Source organism: Pyxicephalus adspersus, chromosome 5 (assembly GCF_032062135.1).
Source record: "Pyxicephalus adspersus chromosome 5, UCB_Pads_2.0, whole genome shotgun sequence".
Lineage (NCBI taxonomy): Eukaryota > Metazoa > Chordata > Amphibia > Anura > Pyxicephalidae > Pyxicephalus > Pyxicephalus adspersus.
Genome location: NC_092862.1, coordinates 146,464,273 through 146,480,180, shown reverse-complemented (window position 1 = coordinate 146,480,180; position 15,908 = coordinate 146,464,273). Strand labels below are relative to the sequence as shown.

General features: G+C 45.6%; 1 protein-coding gene across 1 annotated transcript in view; it reads right to left on the bottom strand.

The window, feature by feature from the left end:
• LOC140332140 (unconventional myosin-Ig-like) overlaps positions 1–15,908 on the bottom strand; it is a 42,261-nt gene that overhangs the window by 19,524 nt on the left and 6,829 nt on the right. The window contains exons 4-12 of the mRNA XM_072413433.1: positions 15,766–15,865; positions 12,011–12,127; positions 11,459–11,665; positions 10,764–10,909; positions 6,153–6,267; positions 5,475–5,645; positions 5,287–5,357; positions 4,600–4,674; positions 2,896–3,028 (exon numbers count right to left, since the gene is read on the bottom strand). Coding sequence (XP_072269534.1) covers positions 2,896–3,028; positions 4,600–4,674; positions 5,287–5,357; positions 5,475–5,645; positions 6,153–6,267; positions 10,764–10,909; positions 11,459–11,665; positions 12,011–12,127; positions 15,766–15,865 — 1,135 coding nt within the window. The remainder of the gene's footprint in view (positions 1–2,895; positions 3,029–4,599; positions 4,675–5,286; positions 5,358–5,474; positions 5,646–6,152; positions 6,268–10,763; positions 10,910–11,458; positions 11,666–12,010; positions 12,128–15,765; positions 15,866–15,908) is intronic.

The following is a 15,908-nucleotide window of genomic DNA, read 5'->3' as shown; positions in this document are numbered from 1 at the left end:
CCAATACAAAGCTGCATGTCTGGACATCTTTTAGTGGCAGGATCACTGCACAACCTTCTCCCCAGATCAATCCTCGTCCACACATGAGGGGGGAATGCAGAGACATTGACCTCCAACCACTGCAAGGTGATGCAATACAAGTGAATTATTCATCATGCATTTCCTGCAGTCAGGCCCCGGTGCATGCGGCTATAAAGCATGGAGACTCCATATCTGCCCATTGCTGCATTGCCAGTCAGTGGTATTGGCTCCCCAAACCCATTGGCCAATCACAGTGCAGAGATGTGGGATTGTCTTTGGTGCACCCCCTTGGTAAAATATCGCCAGAGATTTTTCATGCAATAAAGCACATTGAGGGCCCATTCACTGCTTTATAGAGACCCTGTCACCAACCTAAAATAATAGCAATGCAGAAAAATGAAGACTTGCAAAGAGTGTAAAAACTGCCCTCAGCACAGCCCCCTCCCCCATTACACATCATAAAGATCCCTTTTCCTGGTGTCTAATTATTCTCTGTGCTGGCCCAGCTCACCTCCCTACATAATCCTTAATGTAGCCGCTAGGGAAAAGTGAAGAGGAATTTTTATGTAACAGCCAAGAGTCCACCATGGATCACATGACATCCAAGATGGCGGCACCCAGCAGGGGTTTTGTAGGATTTTACAGATGCTCCAATACATGAAATGCTCATTAAGTCTTAAAGGAGGATTGCAAAGAATGGGTTTGGTGACAGGTTCTCTTTGAAGCTGGATTGTCTTCATATGGCTGCACTGTCATTGTTACTCATTGATATAAAAACATCTCTCCATGGCACAGCGACATTCCCAGCATGGGGGGCACCGGACCCAGGCCTCTTCCCTGAGCTACCCCCATTACAGACCCTGCGGTGGGGGTCCGGGGGTCTCTGTCAGCACTGAGGTGTGAAATAGGTTAATGAGGCATTTTGTGGCCCCTGACAGCAGCGCAGTCAGCAGAGTCGGTGTCAGTAGGCCGAGCAGCAAATTTCTCTCGGCGGTCTGCTGACAAATCTCCTCCGGCCTGGTCCTGGGTGACCTCCGGATAATGAGATCAGCCACCGAGAAAATCAGTCTGCTATGAATGCCAAAAACAAGCTCCCCCGCCTGTGTGCCCCAAGAGCTGACACTCTGTACCCCAAACCCTAATTCCAGGGGTGGCCAGACCATGGAAATGTAAGCAATCCCCTATAATGTAATGATCATTATTATCCATCATTTATTATTTCCAGCATCGAGATGATAGGTGAACGCAGTCACATGACTGCACATTATAACAGGTAAGTGACAGGTAGGTGACTTCTCACAGCCAATCACTGTCAGGCCTGGAATATTTGGAATGTCATCACACCGGACTGCTGTCAGTCTATAGGCTGAAGATTTTATTTTTAAATCTTCTGATCCAAATACCAATCCCCCTCCTCCATCATCTCCTCTACTTCTTTCTTCCTCTCTCCCCTTCCCAGTTCTCTCATTTACTTTCCTTCCCCTTCTTCCCTTTCCCTAAAATTATTATTAAACAGTATTTATATAGCGCCAACATATTAAGCAGCGCAGTATATTAAATAGGGGTTGCATATACAGACAGTGACACAGGCGGAGGAGAGGACCCTGCCCTGAAGAGCTTACAATCTAAGAGGTGGGGGAAGTATCACACTATAGGAGGAGGGGGATATGGAATGGTGGGAAGTAATGTTTCCTCTCTTCAGGCTCCTCTCCTCTCATTTCCTCTCCTTTATCTCCTCTTTTCTTTGCCTCCTTTGGCTACTTTCCCCTCATCTTCTCTCCTTCTTTTCATTCCTTTCCTCTAATTTATTACCCCCCCCCCCCCAAACATCTCTTCCCTATCTGTCTCCATCATCTGTCCGTCTTTACCCTCCTCGTCCTTCTTCTCACCCCCCATGTCCATCCCAATCTTCCCCTTACCATCTCCTCTCCCGTTCTGTCGTTCTCTTCCCTTACAATCTCTCAGTTACCCCTTTCACCTTCTTCTCTCTCTTTTTCCCCTCTCCCCCCATATCACCCCTTTTATACCCCTTTCCCCTGTCTATCTCTCTCTGTTACCCCTCTATGTCCTCCTCTAACCCCCCCTACCCCATCCCAATCTTCTCTCCCCATCCCTCCCCCATATCACCCCTTTTATACCCTGTTCCCCCTGTCCATCTCTCCCTGTTACCCCTCTCTCCTCCCTTTCTCCCCTCTTCTGCCCCTCGCTCCCCCTTTCCATCTCTCCTTCCTGAGATTTTCAGATGGAATTATAATTTGGATAGAAAATGTTTATTTAGCAGCCAATGGAATCCCCGGTGGGGAGGTGAAGGAGCAGCAGAGGGGACTCCGGGAATATTGGGGGGCATTATGGGGTGCTCAGGATGTAATGTGGCAGATGTGGGGGGGGCATTGTCTGTTTTTCCCCCAGCCCCCCCCCCCCCATGTGCACACACATGGGGCCCTTACATACCTGTTACACACCGCACCCAATCCATTCACATCCCAAATCTAATACACGGAGGAAGCCAACAATAACCCCAACGCTCCACACCGATCTCATGTGGATGAATATGTAGACAAATGGGGTGAATGTTACCGAAATGTGAATATGCTATTGATAAATTGGAAGTCTAAAAGTAGAATGGACGAGTGAATGTACAGATGTGCTGTATGAAAGCTGCCAATCAGTGAATGATGATCGGGGACTCATATTGATCAATGATTGGGAAATAAATGAAAACTTTTTGTTCAGTTTACAAAAACAAAAAGCCGCCCCCCCCCCCCCATAACATTCATTGGATTTTATTCATTTTTGTCATTTTCAGGATACAAATTCAGCAATAAATTGGATAAAATTGATGGATTTTGCATATTTCGGGATGGGGGGGCTCACCTTGCAGGCCAGGTTCTCAGCCAGGGACACCATGGAGTTCTTGAAGAGATTTGCGGCTGTCAGGGGTCTCTTGGTCACCTCACTTATACTCAGCTGTCCGTCCGGCCACATGTCCTGCAGCACGGGGTCCTCACTGGAAGAAAGGACGGGGAGCATGAGAACCCCCACACAAAACCAATAGGAGACAAATATTATCCCTCCGATACTTCAGCTTCAATCATCAAATACCTGCCAGGTGCATCAGAGCAAAAGGTGACCAGAGTGGAAGCAGCGGTCCCTCTGCAGGGATCCCCATCATACACTCTCCTATCAATGCTCTCAGTAATGCTCATTCTCCCTAGTAATTAGAGAGCTGTAATGGGGGTGTGTCTAACCTCTGCAGAGAGACCCCTGCTTCAACACAGAGAGCAATGCCTCTAGTGGGTGTGGCTTATATGCCCCTCCCATATCCCTGCCCCCTTACAGGCTAGGTACAGCCCAGTGATGATGTCACAGCTACATTACGAGGTCATATCTGGCTTTTCAGAAAGTAGATTCACCTCCTCTATGGCTGATGAACGGATACATCCGAGGAGGGAAAGGCTGCAGATCCAACAATAATATTTACTGGTGAGCAGAGAACGGGCCGCACTCCCCAAATATTCCTAAGGGGACCAATGACACCATACCCCAGACCAATAAATTCATCCAATGTAAAAATGTATGAGTTTTGGGTGAATCTAGAATGAAGATAATAAAACCCTGGTTGTCCCTCCAACATTTGCCCAGCTCAGCCCTGCATTATGGGGCCCATCTGGGGTCTCATGGGCCCTCCATATCAGGTGTACAGGCTGTGAGTGCCCCTGTTGAGTGTGAATGTTGCACACCATTGCAGATTCACACTTTTATTTCTAGCACGGTGTCTGATGTCAGGCAATCTAGAAATAACTTCTCATGAGACATCCAGGGATGGGGAGCCTTCTATTGGTTCCAATATACCTATCATCTCTTATCATTCACCATTATTTACTCCCAGGATTCACCTAAATTGGTTAGTGCCATATGTGCTACTTCATGTGTATGTCAGCAATTACTTGAATTCTAGCTAATTGATGTAATACTTCTTATCGCCCACTAGATGTCCTCAGTCTGACAGCCAGAATCACACCCACTTCCTGGACCCGCCCCCTGTCTGTGACTGGACAGTACAAGGAGAAGCAGCACAGCCATTAGCTCATCTCTCTGCTCTATCCTATTAGCATTCTTCTTGTCAGCACGACCTGATTGTTTTTTTTGTGTTGCTTCTCAACATTCCATTTTTTTAGTTAATTAAACTATTGAAAGTCCACTGTTATAACTGTAAAATCTGCTGATCCTGCCAGAAATCTTGTGAGCTGCTTGTGTTTCAGCAATATTCAGTACATTGTTGTAACTTATCTCACTTAAGGGCAAAACTACAGAACAGCCCCCCCCCCCCCATGTATGGAGAGGAGTGATGGGGGGGTATTCTGTAGTTTTGCTCTTACGTGTCGGCTCTGCTCCCCCATACAGTGCTGTGGTGCCCCCAATGTGCTCTGTGGTCCCCTCTGATATCCCTACAGGACAGGTGAGGGGGGGGCCACAGACGGGGCCCAGACACCTGACATGGATGGAAGTGCACCAGATGCTGGGCGGGGGATGGGTACAGCGTATATCAGATATACGGGAGACTCCCGATGTTGTCACCTGTTGTACATGAGACGCTTGAAGTCCTGGAATAACGTGTCCTTGTTTTTATCCAGAAATCCTTCCACCGAATATCTGCAATAACCAGAGATTTGTTACACCGCCTGCCATGTACAAGGGTCTGCATAGCTGGCCCAGGGCCCAACCATCTCTGGGGCCCCCACTGACAGCATGGAAGGTTATGTAGGCCACCTCCCCCCACATTGCTTCTCAGGGCCCCCAACCATCTCTGGGGCCCCCACTGACAGCATGGAAGGTTATGTAGGCTACCCCCCACATATCATCTCAACGCCCCCAATCACCTGTGGGGCCCCGACTGACAGAATGGCTGGGGATAGGATTTGCATTTGGGTCTCTTCTTCATATTTGCCCAGGGCCTCCAACTTCTCTAGGGCCCCAATGGCAGGGAGTTCAGAGAACTCGAGGCCGTACATTTGGCCCCCCCTAGTTAATATCCAGTACCCTTAATATCTCTGGGACCCCAATTAACTGAGTTAAGGAAGGAGGCTGTGCATTTGCCCCCCTTCCCCCATTTCTGCCCAGGGCCCCTAACATCTCTAGGGCCATATTCAACAGAATTCCAGGGGTCTGGAATGCTGTATATTTGCCTCCATCATATCTGCTCAGGGGCCTATTTTCTGTGAACCCCCTTGACCCCCGTGGCATGTTGGGGTTCCTCCTACGTACGTGACGTCCCCAGCGTAGTGCTTTATCCGGAAGTCGCGGTTGAACGCCATGGATTTGTCGGTGGGGGAGAGCTGCGAACAGAACACAAATATCATCCACAGGTCAGAATGAACAATAAATACCCCACTTAGGGCACTTCTGTTATTACCCCCAAGATACCCCCGGAGGAGTGCCAGGTGACCCCTCACCTTTCTGCTGCTGAAATGCGGGTGCTTCCCCAGTTTGCTGTTCATGGACTCCAGGAAAATGGTGTCGGTGACATGGCCCACCGTCAGACACGCTTCATCCAGGATGGAGATGATTCCTTTATGTGGCTGCTCCACCAGATCCACAATGATCTGATTATTGAAATATTCAATCTGAGAACAGAGAACATCATTACGGAGCTGTGTGGATGTGGGGGCAGCACAACTTCTGGGAATATGTTTAATACAAGCAGCAGATATGGAGTCAGATTCCAGCAGCCAATCAGTAGCGTGGCAGGGCACATGTGCAAACAAGTGGAATGCTGATAGGAGGGAAAAGCAGGGTGATTAGTTTACCAGTCTCATGCTTATAATTGTATTATATGTTGATAGGTAGGGGAAGGGACAAGATCTGTAATCGTTACTATACTACAATAATCTGCCGGATAAGTGCTGCATGACACAGCTGTGTAAATATCAGGACTGGTGAACATGTGGCGGGTTCCTGCTGTGCCCACCCTGAGCTGTGCCCACCATCAGTAACATCTGACTCTGCAAGCTTGGGTAAGGCATAACATTTGGCCGACCCCCCACTGATTCCCTCCATGGCTCGGTGTCATTTCGGTGTATTTGTGGTAGAACACAGCGGCGTGTTGGTAGAGCTGAATGGCTGAGACTTACATGCTGCCACTCGATGCCTTCCCGCTGGTACTCGTCTTGTTCCTGGCGCAGAATCAGTTCAATAAACAGCTGCTGCAGCTTCTCGTTGCAATAATTAATGCAGAATTGCTCAAAGCTGAGGAGAGACAACAGAAGGTTTACTATGAGAGGAGACTCAAAGAAAAGTAATACAAGTCTGCATGGAGTTTGTAGGTTCTCCCCGTGTCTGCGTGGGCTTCCTCCCACATTCCATAAACATGCAGTTAGTGTAACTGGCTTCCTCCCAAAAAATGTATCTTAGACATATGACTAATGTAGGGATATTAGATTGTCAGCTCCTTTGAGGGACAGCTAGTCACATGACTATGGACTTTGTACAGCGCTGCGTAATAAGATGGCGCTATATAAATATGGTGTAATAATAATAATACAAGGAAAGTAAAAGAGAAGAGGAAACGGATGGGAAGAAAGGAAGATTAGGAAGGCAAAAAAGAATCAATAAATGAAAAGAAAGGAGAAAAGGAAAGTGAAAGTGGGAAAAGAAAATGAAAGAAAATAAAGAAACAGGAGAGAAGAGAACTGAAAAAGAAAAGTAGAGAGGAAAGGAAGGTCAGGCAAAGGAAACAAAGGAGAAGAAAAGGAAAAGAAAGGAGAAGAAAGAAAAACAAATAAAGAAACCAGGAAGAGAGGAAATGAGCTGAAAGACAAGGAAGGAAAAGAAAATGAGGGAAAGGGAAATAGATGGGAAGGAGAACAAACAGGAGAGAAGAGAGAGGAGAGGAAGGCCAAGCAAGGAAATAAAGGAGAAGGAAAGGCGCTTTAATAACGGCCCCGGAAACATCGGATATGACTTACTATAACCCTGAAGCCAAAATCCCCCACCAACCCTGCCCCCACACCCCTTCCTGTCTTGTCTGGTGTTGGGTATTTTTGGTAATCCTGATCGCCCAGGTTTACTTGTCAGGGTATTGTATTGTTCAACTTTGCTAATGGAAATGGTGTTTATGGCCCATGGCTTGCTTAATAAATCTGTTAAAGATGTTATTAGGCTGATGGAGGAGCCCTCCTTAATATTCCATTTTGTCAATCCACCCTATTTATTTGTCTCCCCCCCCCCCCATGTTTTCTCTGTTGTATAAATGTTTTGATTTATTCCCCTTTGTATATTATGAGAAATATTTGTACAACATTTTTAATAATAATAAAAAATAATAAAACAAAAAGTGAAGAGGGGAAAAGAGCTGAAAGACAAGGAAAGGAAAACAAAACCAAAGAAAAAGTAGATGGAAGAACAAGAGAAATAAAGAAGAGAGATTGGGAAAACAAAGGAGAAGATGAAATGAAAAGGACGTAGAGGAAGGAAAAGGAAAATAAGGAAGAAAAAAGGGCAAGGACCGGGTGGAGGGGAAAGAAGAAGGAAAGACAAGGAAAGGAAAGAAAGAGATAAAAGAGAAAGGAAAGGTGAATAGAGAAGAAAGACACAGAAAGGGAAAACAAGCAAAGGAAACAAAGGAAAGGGAAAAGAAGAGATAAAAGGAGAAGAGAGAAGAAAACAAATACAGAAAAGGTGAAGAGAGGAATCGAGCTGTAAGACGAGGAAAGAGAAATAGATGAAAGAAAATGAGAAATGAAAAGTCGGAATGTTGGGAAAACAGAAGAGAAGATGAAATGAAATGAAAGAAAAGGAAGGAAAACGGGAAAGTATTGGGTGGAAGAGGAATAAAAAGGAAGAGAGGACGGGAAATGAAAAGGAGATGAAAGAAGAAAGAAAGCATGGAAAGGAGAGAAGTAATGTAACGCAGAGGAAGAGAAGAATATTAGGGAGAAAAAAAATGAAAAAAGAAGGCAAGGTGAGAAAAGGAAAACCAAACTAGAGGAAGAGAAGGGAATGAGAGAAAAACAAAGGAAAAGAAAACGCAATAAAAATGAGAGAAATAAATTTGTGTGCAAATCCGTGTTGCAGATCAGTTTTATTTCTTTGGTTTATTCAGAGCTCACACATCCGCCCCCCGTCCCCGTTTCTCGGAGTTTTGCTCATTCGGTGAGATTCCATTATATATGCCACGGCTAATGGATGGAATAGGAAAATGAAGTCCTCAAGAGATGTAAAAACTAAAAACATCGGAAGGCAGACGAACCTTTCAGAAGACGAGGGCCGCCCATCATTTGCGGCCTTGGAAATCTGAGAGTTTTACCCTGAATAGATCGGCGGGTTGTCTGCAGCATGCGTGCAGTGTTTGTGTTCTGTGCACTGTACGCCCACTCACACCCCATTGTTCCCTCCATATTATTCCCTCTCTTCACAGCGCAGTCAGGTGACCACGACGACACAGAACATGTTATAGAACACGTGAGCAGCCGACACGAGGAGGCATGGAACACGTGTCAGAAAATAAACACAATAATCTGCCTTTCTCTGCAATTTATTACCTGCCGCTGGAATCTTAACTGCATCCAGGAGGGGGGAGAGCCGTGAGTCACCGATTGTGTGTGACCCCATCTAACACAACCACAGTCTCATTCTCTGTACCCCACCAATCACAGCTCTTCTGTATCCTCCTTATACCCTAATAGATTGTAAGCTCCTCTGCCTTCTGTATCCTCCTTATACCCTAATAGATTGTAAGCTCCTCTGCCTTCCCTAATAGATTGTAAGCTCTTCTACCTTCTGTATCCCCCTTATAACCTAATAGATTGTAAGCTCTTCTACCTTCTGTATCCCCCATTAGATTGTAAGCTCTTCTACCCTCTGTATCCCCCCTATACCCTAAAAGATTGTAAGCTCTTCTACCCTCTGTATCCCCCTTATACCCTAATAGATTGTAAGCTCTTCTACCCTCTGTATCCCCCTTATACCCTAATAGATTGTAGGCTCTTCTACCCTCTGTATCCCCCTTATACCCTAATAGATTGTAAGCTCTTCTTCCTTCTGTATCCCCCCTTATACCCTAATAGATTGTAAGCTCTTCTACCCCCCTCCCCCCATACCATGGCAGTGCTCCTGACCTCTGCAGTGATTTGGGACATGTGACTGGCACGCCCCTGTCAGTATGTGTTTGCCCCTCGCTGCTCTTGCTGGCACCCATAGAGATCTGGTGCAGGCTGCACCTCATACCCTGGGGGGGGGCAAGTCATAAAATCCCGGATATTGAACCGTTAGCATGCGATGGGGTCTGAAACCTCCAGCACAGACTCCCTGCCTGCTAGTTGGCAGGTGGGCACAGTGCCACGTTGTTGGTTTTGCACGGGCTGCGCTGTGCTATTTGAAGTCTTCACATTTCAGATATTTAGATGGATTCCCTGGTGGGCATTGAGCCCAGAATCCCAGCGCCAGCACCATGCCCCTGATTCAGCTTTATACATATTATTATATATTATTATATTATATTCGTCTCTGTGCAGCTTCGGGATGGAGGTGGGGAGGTTTTATACCATAAAAACATTTTCAAACCACTTTTCTGCCTGGCACCATGTTGCCATAGTAATACAGGAGCAGTTGGACAGTCAGTGACTTCACCGATCAGCAGTTTGCAGTATCAGAGGAGCTGGATATAGATATAGGGAAATACTGTAATAAGGAGAACCTGTCACCACATCATTCATTTCAGCAGCAATCTTCCCATCATTGGGCCCCAATACCGATTATATATCCACCATAGAGGGCCACTGCTGAGGACATAGAAAGCAGAAGAGCTAACAATCTATTAGGGTATAAGGGGGATACGGAAGGCAGAGGAGCTTACAATCTATTAGGGTATAAGGGGGATACGGGTATAAGGGGGATACAGAAGACAGAAGAGCTTACAATCTATTAGGATATAAGGGGGATACAGAAGGTAGAAGAGCTTGTACATGGCGTATTTCTTTCAGATCTGTGTAATAATGTCCCATGGACCAATTACTGCAGAAGTCCCTGTCCCTGCCGCTCTGTCCCTGTGCAGGGTGCCTGGTCTGGTCTCCGCCCCCTCCTGTAGTTCTTTGCAGGCAGCATGCAGTGGGTGGAGTCACTAAGCCCCTCCCATAGTTCTGCTCTGCACAGGCTATGGACAGCCCATTGATGATGTCACCGCCATGTTTACAAGGTAATATCTGGGCAATATCAGCAATCATTGTGGCAGATTGTATTCCCCCAGGGGGAGGGGGAAACAATAAATGTCCTGAGGACTTAGTAGAGGTGACAATGTCATAACGGGAGATGGTAGGTGGGCCAGTACTGATGATTGGTCTCCATTCCTAGAGGAGGAGCTATGGAGGATCATGTGATGTCATGTGAAGTAAAAAATGGCTGGGGGGGGGGGGCAGATGGAACATCTGTGTTATTTTGGTTATCCCAGCAGATCGTTCAGGTGTTACACGTTGTGCCTATACAGACTATACTGATGATACCCCATCCCCCGGCAAATCCTGAGCATCAATTTATCAGTTTATTATAAGAATATTTGTTACCAATGTCCCTTCATTATGTCCCTACAGGCTCTTCAATGATCTATATTGTCCAGCATGGAAAATTTATACTTCACTTGCTTGGTGGCACTGTAAACACAGCTCTGTGCCACTATGTGTGTCTACACTTCCCTGGGAATGGGGAAAATCTCAGGGATTCCTAGGAAGATATAAGACAGAAATACTCACCTGTTATTCTCGAAGATCTCAAATCCATAAATATCCAGAACGCCAATCACGGTATTCTTGCCATGAATCCTGGCATCATAATTCTTCACCTCGATAATGTTGTTGATACGCCCAACAATCCAGCAGAAAAGTCGTTCGTAGAATGCCTGCGAAGAGTGAAAGATCAGATCAAGGTCAGAACAAGGTCATCGTGAGGTCAGAACAAGGTCATAGTAAGGTCAGAACAAGGCCATTATGAAGTCACAGTGGGGTCATCATGAGGTCAGAACAAGGTCACAGTGAGGTCAGAACAAGGTCATAGTAAGGTCAGAACAAGGTCATTGTGAGGTCACAGTGGGGTCCTCATGAGGTCAGAACAAGGTCATAGTGAGGTCAAAACAAGGTCACAGTGAGGTCCAGACCAGGCCATTTTGGGTCAGAATAAGGTCAGGGTGAGGTCAGTGTGGGGGTTAATATAGGATCATACTGGGTTCGGAATAATTTAAACCAAGGGCTGGCTGACTTCATAATAGGGTCACTGTAAGGTCATACCAACGTCAGAATAAATTGCCCCCCCCCCTAAATGCTTACATAAAATACCCCACATTCAGGACCTCGCTCAACATCACCCTCATCCGTCCCCCCCCACCTTTATCTCCCCCCCTCCCCCTCCACCCTCCAGGACTCCTCTGCTCCCCCCATTCTTTGGATCATACCTTGGCACATGCATCTCTGGCGTATGCTGCTTCTTTGACGTTGTGCCCCTTCTCTATGATCTCTCCCCCTCCCGTTGCCACGGTGCGGTATAGAAGGGTCTTCCGTACCGCGTCGGGATGACAGCGCGTCAATTCAGCGAAATAACCGACCAGGACGTCATCTTCCAGAACCACACAGTCATTGTCTATTGTAAAACAAAGGTTACCCTATGGAGGGTGGGAGATAAAAAATACAATGACGATGTATTAGGATTTCCTAAACATTTCATATTTTATATACAAGTCATGTAAAAAGTCTCATTTACTAATATGGATTTAGTTTATTTATCTACTTTAGGTATATGAGATCATACTTATTGGCATGGAAGCTCCGCCCCATAACTCCTCGTGGGCGGGGCTTATGGAATCACCGGAGTGAAATGATAATTGTCAGAGGAGATTTTTGGCAATAGATGTGAATTCTCTGTGTTGCCCACAAGTCTTACATCTATAAATATAAATCCCTCTCTCCGGGTCCCCTGTGTGGGCTCAGAACCTTAGTAAGGGCCTCACCAGGTGTAAGATGGCAGCCAGAATCTTGTAGACGGAGTCCACCTCCTCCTCGCTGAAGCCGATCACTTTCATGGAATCCACCACCATTTTGTAGTTGGGTTTATCATTGTTCACACTCTGACAACAGACAAAGAGAATATTCTGTCATTGGATTCTGTCTCGGCTAAAAGAGAACCGGTCATAAAGCAAAGCTCTGATCCAACTGACCGAAGGAAATAAGATTCACAGAATAGGGATCCCTACATGGACCTCTTCTACAGAACCCCAGAACCTGGGACCGGACCAAAGAGGGATCTGTGTAGAACCCTTTGTGGGTCGGGTTATATCACAGCCAATAAAGTCAGCAATGTAATAACTGCATTTTGTTGTCCAGATCTGTGGGGGTTGTCACATTTCTTCTGCAGGTAAAACAATCCATCAATCAATGCTCAGCAGAATGATTAACACCAATGTGGGTCCCTCACCTTCATATATGAAAATCCCACACATACAGAATGCATATTATTATTAATACACAGTATTATTATAGCACTGACATATTACGCAGCGTTGTACAAAGTCCATTGTTATACCACAAGTCCTTCAAAGGAGCTGACAATCTAATGTCCCTACCATAGTCATTTGTCATTACCGCTGTCTAAGGTCAATTATTGGGGGAAGCCAGAAGATTTACATCATACACATCACATACAGAAAACATACATATCACATACATCATATATAGATCACATAGATCACATACATCATACATAGATCACATACATCATATATAGATCACATACATCATTTATAGATCACATAGATCACATACATCAACATAGATCACATACATCATATATAGATCACATACATCATTTATAGATCACATAGATCACATACATCATATATAGAATACATAGATCACATACAGAATGCAGCACTGCGGACCAGTAAGGATCCCTCAGCTGTGATTGGCTAGAACTGTGGTGATGACAGTTCTGGGTGCCAACATACATATTAATAAGAATAATAAATGTGATCGGTGAGCAGAGCAGCGCACGTATAACATGACATCCAATGTGCGGGATTATAATGTGAGATTCTCTATAACAACCAATCATTTCACTATTTTTAAGGATGATATTTTTGATTTAATATGTCAAGGTCTTACATTTATATTATTATTCCATTGTTGTATCAGAGCTGAGGGCCCCTCAGAGCAGTACAGAGCCAGGGTGCTGAGATGTTCTCAGGAAGCCATGTACAGCACTCTGCTGGCTCCTCCCACCAGCCATGATCTGAATTCATTGGATGTGATGTTGATTGGGAGGGATGGAGGAGGTTTCCTCCAATGGTGACCCCGGGGTGTATTATTCATATTTATTAATATTGGAATGCAATTAATAAAACTGATATAATTATAAAACATCAGAATGAATTCGAGATCTCCTCTCATATCACCAGGAAAGTCTTCCCTCCGACCATTAGTAAAACGTCGCCCCCTATATCCCCTGCAGCCCCTCCTCCGCAGATTTCCAGGGGGATCTCCGGATTCCTCCCACACGCAGGATTTCTATTTCCCCCCCTAAAGATAAATCACATTTTCTTCATTTCCTTCATAAACAAGCGAAGCTTAAAAATTCAAAAATTAACTCAGTAGTGGAATTCTGTGGAAATACATCACATGACCACAGGAGGGCGCTGCAATGGGGTTACCCCATGGCCGCAATGTCTTCTACAAGTTTCCCTAAACAACTCAATGAGCAAAGTTTGGGCAATACCAAAATTGGGAATCATTTTTTATCCCTCGGGACAGATTCTTTGCACCCCTAACAGCCATTTTCTTTCCCTTGGGTCCTTTTCTTTCAGTGCTTGTCCTGCGCTGAATCTTTGTGTCCGGTACCGTTCTGCTCCCGTTCACTTAGCGATGAATGTGCATTGAAGGTTTTATTCTGCCCAATAATCTCCCCTCCTCGCTCGTCGCTTCTTCTTGCTGAGACGGGAAATAATGCTCTGCAGTTCATGAATTATGAAGAATCTGCAGCAACATTTCCCGGCGAGGTCAAAAGTTCAAGAGCAGCGCAGAAATGAACCAATGAGCGGCGAGCAGCAGGAGGGCTTCCGGGCCCCGTGTGTTATCTCCATGCTTTACACATTATTATTATTACACAGGATTTATATAGCGCCAACATATTACGCAGCGCTGTACAATAGATAGGGGATACACGTGAAGATAGTCAGTGAGGGCGTGCAAAGTGATAAAATGTCACAGTCACTGTGTATCAGGGTGACAACACAGGAGCCAAATAGCAGACATGAACAGAGCGTTGTCACCCTATAACAGGAAGTGTTTAAACAGAGGCTTGCATGGCAGGATCACCAGGGGTTATTTTATTATACTGCAGCTTTAAACATAAATATTGTAAATTACCATGGTAAAGATTTTATGGGATTTTAGTTATTGGGTTTTTACCTGGACCCCGGTGCTACATCCTCACACCTGAGCTGCCCACCTAACCCTGTGTTGTGCCCACTATACCGGGTGTCTATATGGGTACGCAGACATTGCACTGTACCCGGGTGATGCCCACAAATAAATCCCATCTCTCCCATAAATTGAGGGGCAGCATAATCATAATGGGGGGAGGTGCAGGGGATATGGGGGGCACTGAGGGGCACTAAGGTCCCATCCTGCCCCTCTATACATTGCATCTTGCTGCGGTCAGATATCGGTGGCTCCAGAAGGGGAGAGCCGTACATTCCCTCTGTCTCTCTGTTATTGATTTGCAGAATTTTCAGCTTTTAATTTTTATTATAACCGAAATCTGAAGAATAAAGAGCAGAACCTGCAGCTCTGTGCCAGCAGGATGGATGGAGAGCGCCCCCTGCTGGAGGATCCTGGTATTTCAGTCATTACTGGCAGATCTCTCATTGAGGACCCAAATGAAATGGTGAGATATAGAGATCTGTTGGTGGGGATGCGGAAAACTCAGCCAATACCGGCCCCGTACAGGAAGACCCCTCCATGCCCCATAGGATTCAATCTGTCGTTATACACCTGATCCTGAATTGATGCAAGTTAAAATTTGGCTTGCAGTGGGAGTGTCAGCTCTGTAAATTAATGGAGGGGGGGGGCACGGGTGCTTTATGGGACAGACAGCTCGCCAATGTGCAGGAGGTGCGGCAGGGACACATGGACTTGTGTTGTCACCCTAAACTATCAGATTATTCTTACAGGAAATCATTTTCCACATATGATTTCAGATTCTTCATATTAAAAGTTATTTAAAATTAAATTGTATTTTTTCTTGCTGGATTTTCTGTGTCAGGTTAGGGTGATAATTTATGTTTGTCAGAAGCGGACATCACCCACAGCCACTACATATGGCGAGACAGGTCCTCTTTGAAACCAATCTGTAGTAGACCATGGTCACATGACCACACGGCAGGTCAGATTCTCTGTGTGTTCTCTTATTTTAATATTAGAGTTCAGTTCTTTGATTGGGGTTAAAGAATAACCCCGCTGAACCTGCAGCTAAAGTGACCCCATAACACAACTCCAACATATTGCCCAACAACACCCCCTCTGTAACAATGAAGTGATTGGTAATGGTTTTCTTATTTCAAACAGTCATAATATGTAAAAGAATTAAAAAACATTTGAGCCTGTTCTCCTCATGGGTGGTGTCACTGATAGGGGCGGGGAACATACACTTAACTCCTCCCACTGACTCCCAATGATTTCAAGGCGGGGCAGACATTGAATAGTCACTTACGTTGGCGCCCTCTCTGGTGAAGACGTATATTGTGGGGTCCCTCTGCAGGCCAAATGAGCTTAGTAAAGACTCCGGAGCCCCCAGTAGCAGCTGGAAGAAAAAAACCACACATGTGATCAGTACAGACCAGAAATGTACTTCTC